The following is an 8,433-nucleotide window of genomic DNA, read 5'->3' on the forward strand; positions in this document are numbered from 1 at the left end:
CCACAAGATGTTACTAGTACCAGCTTTCGCCACTGCCATCCACAGCTCTGGCAAATTGGTAATCTGCAAATGGTAAGATTGCGGAAAAACTAAAACTGCCTGTTACCTGCACAAACTGAAGTTCGTACAGAACAATTGACTCAAAACTCAAGGACAATTCAAAGACCTCAAGGAACCTGATAGAGAAAAAATTCAAGGAGGGAAAACAAACTTTATTCCTACACATACAATGAAAAATAGTGAACGCTTTCTTTTTCTGCAGCTAAGCAGCTGCCGAGTTTGACACACGCTTTAAGTTTTTCAGGTCTTCAGTTAACTCTCTCATTGTAATGACATCGATTGACTTCTAGCATGATGGTTAGTATAGTGACGAAATTCGTGCAAGGATACTCGTCACATTAAAGCCAAATTGCTGAGGCTTACACTGCAACAGGCAATTGTAGAGCCTCGGGATCAAAAACTGAGCCATCATGGCTCCGGTTTGAATTAGCAAAAGAACAGAATAGTGGCACAGTCTGGTCACTTTATATGGCTCTGTCTAGCTCCAGGATGGCAGCAGCGATTTCAGTGGTGGCTGTGAACAAGCCACAGGGCAATCACTTAGTGACACTCTCAAAAGAAAACACATAGGACTTTTTTCCCAATAGACTGTTCCTATGGCATGGCCCCTATGCAGATTTTGTTACTTTAGTTGCTCAAAAGTTTCAAGGAATTCCAGGAGCATGTTTATTTTCAAGGATTCTCAAGGACTTCAAGGAGGTGCGTGAGCACTGGTCCAAACACAAGTATGTATGTGCCTGTTTATGTACAAGCCATAATTCTGTTCCAAATCATATTTTGTGTAACTTATACAATTAAAACAAATATGTGGCTTCCAGGAGCTTGAACAAATGTGAGCTGGTTATAATACACGCCTTTAACTAGAGCATCAGATTCAAGGAGGTCGTACAGATTAATTTGTTAGTGCATCTGGACATGACTGAACTAAATAGTCAAAAATTGCTGATGTCAAAAAAATAGACAGAACTAAATTGTGAAGTCAGCAGAGACCCAGCACTAATTTCAAAGTTCTGACTACCACATTGGAATGCATAAAGAAAGACATTAAACCAAGGCAACAAGAGAGCAAGTCACAGAATCTATGCATCAGGGTGCACTATGACAGTGAGCAGAGACAAAATGAGCTTACCCTCGTACGGTGTGTTCTCTGGCCCTCGCACAACATAATGCCTGGAACAGAAGATCAGAAGCTAAAGTTTCTGTGACGAAATTTGCTGCCAAGCCCTATCAGCAGCAACATTATATGCTCAGTTATACAAGTGGATAGAAATTATCGGAGGATGATTCTTTAAGTAAGCAAGAGCTTCACAGTAATCTGTTGAGATGATAAAAATATGGGTACACTCATTGGTTAGCTGTAATGGTTAATGCGATGAGGCATACATCACTGACACCAGGATTGCCTCAGCTTTGCCTCCAGGATTGGCTCAGTTTACTTGACCAGACTGCCATCCACGCAAAGTTTGTATGTGTGAGGTACGAGGGGGAGCGAAGATAGACAGAGATATGAGCCAAAGAAAGCTTTACTTACAATTTAATTTTAAAAAAAAAAAAGCACGGAGGCATTGAGTGCCTCTTCATGGCGGGGTGACAATTTTTTAACCGGATGTTGCAACACGGTTCAGTCTTCAAAATATACCGAATGAAGTTTTCCACTAAAGACGACAATTCTGTGGGACCGACATGGCGCCAAATGTTGACGCGGCCGTCTTTTGACAAATGTCGACATGCAGTGCATCGTGATCGGGTCGCGTAAGCTAGACGAACTCGTGGAACGCGTGGGACTTTCAGAATGCTCTATTTACAGCTGCCGAGTGCTGCCATAACTACAAAATGGAAAACGTACTTACCACTCGAGGATGTTGGATGGCAGGGGGTGAGCTATGATGTAGGGTACCGGGTCCCTGACGAGCCGCAGATAATCTTGGCGAAGTCTTTGAGCGGCCGTGTTGTACTTTTTGTTCATCCCAGCTGTCGCGACCTGCGCAGGCCGAGTGACAGCCATTTGAAATGCGCGAGCGGTGCGGAGCAGCGAAGACCGCTTTGTTCCCCTCCAAACAAGCAGGGTGGCGCGATCGGTTCATTTAGCTTTCACGCGAAGCACTGACCAGAAGCATTCGCGGCTCTAGAAGGGCATAGAATTAAACGCCAGTAGGGCAAGACTCGTGCATTATCATTTCCAGATCACTCCACGCGCCACAAACAGTTGAATGGCACGAATTTCTTCGCACGTCGTTACTGTTGTTAGAAAACGCGACTTCGGGAACGTGCCGACGCAGACACCTTATGCGAAGGCACACTTATCAATCGCGACATTGAGGAACGTGATCTAGATTAATTAATGACGTCAAAAGCGTTTCCCTTTTAAACTTCCGCTCTGGCGCACCCGGAACGCGCGATGTTGCAACAAACAAATATCTCAGTAATCCGTGCGAAGGCTAAACGGGGCCAAAGAGAAAACATGCACTGCCATACCTAGCGATTTGTACGAAGTAGCTGAACCTTAAGTGAAAGCAGATGTCACTGAACAATGCGTCCAACGCTGGCACGGTGCGTAAGTCTACACATCGAAGATGTTTTCGCGTTGCCGTAGATCTGAGAACAAACGATTTACACGTCATGAAGTTTGACAAATGCACAGCAGCAGAATCGCAGCACACAGTACGCCATGTTCTCTGGCAGTCATCGAAAAGGCGGTGTTGCAAGGACGTCAGCGGAACTGGATGATAAAAATAGCAATATCACGTGTAAACTAAACCCAGTTTTATGTACACTTTCGCTAATAAATTTATTTTTGTTTGAAATTTTTATTTGTTTATTACTTTGTTTTAATTATTTTCGGATATCTTTTTTGCGTGTCTATCGCCTTTTCAAGATCATCAAGATGGCTGTATATGATGCCTGCGATGGTCAAGGTTTGAACTACGATAGCAACGTAATGTTTGTCGCCGCCAAAGACGCTTTTGTCTTCTTAAACTGATTTCACTACCGCATGAATAACGTAATTATCGTGAAAATATACAAACACAGGCCATAACACTCAAGCGCATTGGTAAAACGAGTTGAATCCGGTTGAGTCTACTGAACAGTTGCAACGCCGCGGTCATGCCATCTACTTCAAAGAAATCAAATTTGTTCCCTTTCAAAACACGCGCGCATCAGTGCTTCAGTCTCTTGAGGCCGTTTTGGTTCTTCTTCGGGATCTGCTGCGGTTTGCTAGCATGGTGGCAATTCCACGAAAGGCCGTTAGGCGACAATCCCTTGTACACGGACTTCAAAGTGACACTTCCACAACGGGATTTCCTCTTCGTGGCAGTGCTGTCGTATCAACAGAACGACGCACTACGCGACGCCGCGCGACGCACATGGCTCAAGTTCTCCACTCATGCCACCGTTCACCGGTTCTTTGTGGGCTCCCTCGGTGTCCCGGACGAGCGGCGGACCGCCCTGGAACGGGAAGCGCGTGCCAACGGCGACTTGATTCTCCTCGAAAACGTGCCGGACTCCTTCAGCAATCGGACGTTCAAACTGCTGCAAGCGTATCTATGGGTGTTTTCGAACTACAAGTGCTCGTACGTGCTCAAGCTGAACGACAACTCGTTCGCCAGGGTGGACATCATCGCTAGGGAGCTGGGACGCGTTTCGGTGATGGACTTCCGCAATCCGTTGCTCTGCTGGGGATTCTTCGCAGGTTACGCGCCGGTATCGCGCAGCGGCCCGTGGGCTGAGCCGGCGTGGTTCCTTAGCGACCGTTATCTACCGTACGCGTGCGGCGGCGGCTACGTCCTCTCCTGGTACACGGTTGTCTACATTGGGTACAACTCGAAGCTCTTGGACCTGTACGCCAACGACGACGTCGCGGTGGGCGTCTGGTTAGCGCCGCTGTTGATTAACAGGACGCACGACCGCCGCTTCGACACCGAGCGCGAGTCCCGGGGCTGCTTCAACTCTTACCTGGTGACGCATCAACAGACGGTGGCCACGATGGAAGAAAAGTACAAGAACCTGGTAGAACAGGGCGTGCTGTGCAAACAGGAGGTTCAACTCAGGATGTCGTACGTGTACAACAAAAAAGCTCGGCTGTCGCTGTGCTGCGTCCGCAACATCAGCGACATACGGATGCCAAGAGAGAGAGAGGAAGAAAAGGAACGGCAGGGAGGTTAACCAGGTTGCAGGCTAATCGTTTGCTACCCCACATGAATGCCAGGGCAAGGCATTGACCTTGGCACCTGAGAGACATATTCAGAGACCGCGCGCAACTTCAGTATGATGTCTTCTGTGGGAAGGAACTGCGGCTGATCTTACGCTCACTGTGACCAGCGCTGCACTCGCAACAGAAGTGTTGTATGCGGCTGCTCAGGCAAGGGCAGTAGCCATGGCACCCGAGAGACATTTCAGAGACTGTGCACATCTTCAAGGTGGTGTCTTCTGTGGAAATGTTGTGTATCTAAGGTGGTGATTAGCATGTGGCAATATAGATCGCTTCGATCAGTGCTAAATTCACATCAGCGACATATGGCAAACCAAGTCGTGCCCTGCGGGAGCCATTTCAGAGGCATCACAGTCTGGAAAATGGCATCCACTGTAGGGAAAAGGTTCAGCTGAAGGTGCCATGAGTCAGTTACTATGGACCTCACCCAGCCCAGTGCTACACCAGCAGCATCACTGACATGTCCTTGCTTTGGCAAAGTAACCAGCCATTGCAGTCTCCGAAATTTATTTCTTGCATGTCAAAAATGTATTTACCTGCAATGTTTGGCTGCATTCAAGATATCTGTGATATGAAATACATCCTGGATAGCATTGTGGGGACAGTTTGTAGCTGCCTGTGTTATTAAGCATGCGTATTCAGAGGTAAAAGTTCATAGGGCACCTTCACACCAATGTGTTCATGTCAACAAAGGGACGCTTTAGTGACTGTGCACTAGTGTCACCGACTGAACGTTTCATGATGGCAGTTGCCTCTTGGACTCTGTTTACTATGGCATAATTAGTTTGCAAAAGAGTTCCTTTACTACTGTGCGTTGTACAAATGTCAAGTGTCATTCAGCTGTGCACAGGCTGCATCAACCTAGTACAAGTGGACATCACAAAAAGTCCTCTACATCAGAGGAGTGCTTCTAAAACTACCTAGTCATTTCGCACACTTCTTCCTCAACCTGTTTGTCAGAGTCTTTCTCATGAGGGCCGAACTTGCTAAATATATAGCCACAATAACCAATGGATCAGGCTACAGTTTACCCAGTGAAATTTTATGCAGGAAAGTTTTTCTTTCTTGGGGTATTATTAGTAAAACATCCATCATAAGCAGCATGAAAACTTTTGAGGTCTACTTGTGACTTGGGCCAAGCACTGATAGTTTATTCAGGAAAACATGCTATATATGAAAAAGAAACTTGGAACAAAGAAAGGAAAACCTGAGCCCGCATTAACGAAAAGGATGAAGAGCGGTCAATGAAAGTCAAAATTGTTGCTCAAAATTTGAGTGAAAATAGAAATTTCACACAATTGCAGTGAACATTTACAAATTCTTAAAGGAAGGAAACTGCCCTAGTAAAGGACGTTACTGTAGAATCATAGTCCAATTTCTTTGAAACGAGAAAGTAAGCATCCCGCGTGGGTGGCATGTGTCCGAATACTGGGTAGTAGTATGTATATATGTATGTAGAATATGTATATATATATTTCCATGGGAGCTTGTGAAGTGTGCTGTGACAATAGTAACTAATGGACTCTTGTTGCCTTCTGCCAGCTTGTAACCAAAGCAAGCAATGCACACAGCACCAGTGGAGTATTCTGTTGGTGTGTTAATGAACTGCATCTGCAAATGGACACGCACAAAGATTACATGTTTACCTTTCTTTTTCAAACAATGCAAATACAGATGTCAAATTTCTTGTTTTACACAATAGATTGCAAAATAAAATATTAGTCTAGATTTGCATGCAAGGGACTGGCAGTATGCAATACAGGTATGAGAAAGATGCAAACTTAGTGAGGTGTGCATAAGAGCAGACTGACAAGAAGTAATGTACAGAATGAGCGTACTGCACAAACATGAAGATCCTTTTAAAATCTACAAAAAAATAAAGTGCCAAAAATTGGTAATTTTCTGCCCAAGAAGAAAATTGCAAAACATAGTAATGAGCTTGGAATGAAAACAGCGTAATGCTAGCGAAGTATCAACTAGCCCATCAGCAAACTATTGATAGCATAGGACATCATTCTGTAAGCCGTGAGACCATGGTAGAACTTTAGTAAGCAGTATTGTTTATGCTCGATGTGCAAGCCAAAAAATGAGCATGAGTGTACCTTTTAAAGCAGAAGGCTTTTTTTATTATTTCATTGTAGTTTTTCGAAAGCCATGTTTTCATACTTTTCAGTCTTTGGTTGCACTCCCACACTGTCAGTCGTGTATACTTTTGTTACCTGAACTTTTGGTACTTACAATATAGGCAGTCTTTTCTTATTTTACCTTTGCTGAATCTGCATAAATGCATATCAGTTGTGTAGAGCAAAACCTCACTTTGATTTTGGAGTCTTTCCTCAGTGGCGTGCGCAGCCAGAAATCTTTTTTCGAGGGGTTCATGCACTTGACTGGAGAAGGGAAGGGCTAGACAAGCCACAGTGTGGCTTACAGAAATTTAGGGGGAGGGGAGAGCATTCCCAGTGTGTCCCTCCTGGTCATGCCACTGTATTTCATGTACAATACAGAACGATCAAGAGAACAAATATTTATGTGCCAGCTGTGTTCAGAAGTGCATTGCGTCGTATATTTGTGTCTGTTGTTGCAAGTAAGAATATTGTTCAGAATATACAGTTGTCTTTTTGACATACAAGAAAGAATGTGCCAACAGGGGTGAATGTGTGTTCCTTTCTTGGTAAAAAAGATTCTAGAAATAAAATACTGTCAGCCTATCAAATATGTTATGATATGTAATATCATTAAAACGTCGCAGTTCCGCCCGAAAGGCGAATATTCGGACACTCGCTGTCAAAACACTGGCGCGTGGATGCGTTGCAGAAGCAGCGAACGAAGTGACCTTCGTGCTGTCTATATACCTCTTCAACGCAAACTGAGAGGCGAGAACGCAGCACGCAGAAAGTTATCTATACACGCTGCAGATCACTTTCAAGATTGGGCGCAATGCGCAGTTGCTGCCAGAGCACAACGCCCCCTGCCTCTCACGCTGCCTCCCCGCTTCCCTCCCTTGCGCGCGCAATCTATCGTCGGTTCCCTTCGCGCGCAGCCGCGGAATGCGCTGTTGCTGCCGGAGCACAACGCCGCCCTCCTCCAGGGCCTTTCGCGCGACGGAAGGCGGCGCGTATCCTCCCCGTTTTCCTTCCTTGCGCGCGCCAGATCGAGCCATAGTCGGCTCCCCTCGCGCGCTTTCATTCGCGCTTACGGCGAGCGGCGAAAGCGTTCTTCTTGGTCATTATACGGAACATCACAACTAGTGACGATGACGGCGAAAATGCGCCTGGAGTGTCCAAACGATTGCTATCGCAATAAAATGGGGAGAAAAAATGAGCCACGGTCAGGCTTCATGCTTGCCGGGCGAGGTCGTGGTTTCTGAAGCTGTCTGCAGAGGCCTTGACACTGCATACACAGCAAATATGCCAAGAACATCCACAAGTAGACAATTTAACTCAGTCACAGTGCAGTTTTAGCCTTGTGAGCTGCAATTAGATGTTTCGTAAAAGTAACAGAACTCGCAGCGCTCGCTTGCACTGAATCACGTGCAATATCCTATGGTTTTGGAACTGCGTTGGCTATCTTGACGTAAACTGTGCCACTAAATCTTATGGAGGACAAACATGCATCTGCTGCCAGACCTTCCAGATTAAGAAAAGACGGGAGGAATGCGTGTAAAACTGCAAGATGGCAACTTTATTTAATGATTTAATCAAAGGTTGCTTTCAATAAAGAAGCAACTGCACCGACAGAAGTGAGTGCGCTCACTCACTTCTTTTTAGTTCTCTTTAGCTCCCACATTGTGACTGATCAACCCGACCGCATACGTACGGTCACTAGAGATGCAAAATTTCCGGAAATTTTGAGCAATCGGAAAAAAACCTGTTTTTTTCACGTTTTTTCCCGAAATTTCGGAAAAAATGGAAAAGAACAAATTTTCTTTAGTATACGGCAGTAGTTTATTGGCAAATGTCAAAAGCCATAACTCTCATTATGTAAATAACAGAATTGAAATGCTTTCTGCCTTTTCACAAAGGAATTCAGTGTTTAACAGATCGAAGGCAGGCCAGAAGTATCACCGCGAACGCGTTCAGTATCACCGCGAACGTAGCCTGTTCCTACGCAGAGTATGAACGTTGGCGAAGTCGGACCAGTTCCGCTCACAAGCAGCTGATAAT

General features: G+C 45.3%; 2 protein-coding genes across 4 annotated transcripts in view; one reads left to right on the top strand and one right to left on the bottom strand.

The window, feature by feature from the left end:
• LOC135910691 (ubiquitin-conjugating enzyme E2 J2-like) overlaps positions 1–2,765 on the bottom strand; it is a 29,600-nt gene extending 26,835 nt beyond the window's left edge. The window contains exons 1-3 of one of the 3 annotated variants that reach the window (XM_070534378.1): positions 2,169–2,330; positions 1,911–2,041; positions 1,190–1,230 (exon numbers count right to left, since the gene is read on the bottom strand). In XM_070534378.1, the coding sequence (XP_070390479.1) occupies positions 1,190–1,230; positions 1,911–2,041; positions 2,169–2,177 (181 nt within the window). In that variant the 5' untranslated portion in view covers positions 2,178–2,330. Of the gene's footprint in view, positions 1–1,189; positions 1,231–1,910; positions 2,042–2,168; positions 2,331–2,535 lie in introns of those variants that run through there. The other 2 variants (XM_065442734.2, XM_070534377.1) reach the window with 2 other exon arrangements.
• Positions 2,766–2,932: 167 nt separating this feature from the next.
• Positions 2,933–6,906, top strand: LOC135910690 (beta-1,3-galactosyltransferase 6-like). Its single transcript, XM_065442733.2, has one exon. The coding sequence runs from the start codon at positions 3,166–3,168 to the stop codon at positions 4,222–4,224; it is 1,059 nt and encodes a 352-aa protein (XP_065298805.1). The 5' UTR covers positions 2,933–3,165; the 3' UTR covers positions 4,225–6,906.
• The last annotated feature ends 1,527 nt before the right edge of the window (positions 6,907–8,433 follow it).

Source organism: Dermacentor albipictus, chromosome 2 (genome assembly GCF_038994185.2).
Source record: "Dermacentor albipictus isolate Rhodes 1998 colony chromosome 2, USDA_Dalb.pri_finalv2, whole genome shotgun sequence".
NCBI lineage: Eukaryota > Metazoa > Arthropoda > Arachnida > Ixodida > Ixodidae > Dermacentor > Dermacentor albipictus.

Bases quoted from the DNA above. Each gene is read 5' to 3' on its own strand.
- LOC135910690 (XM_065442733.2), top strand. From the start codon at position 3,166: ATGCCATCTACTTCAAAGAAATCAAATTTGTTCCCTTTCAAAACACGC.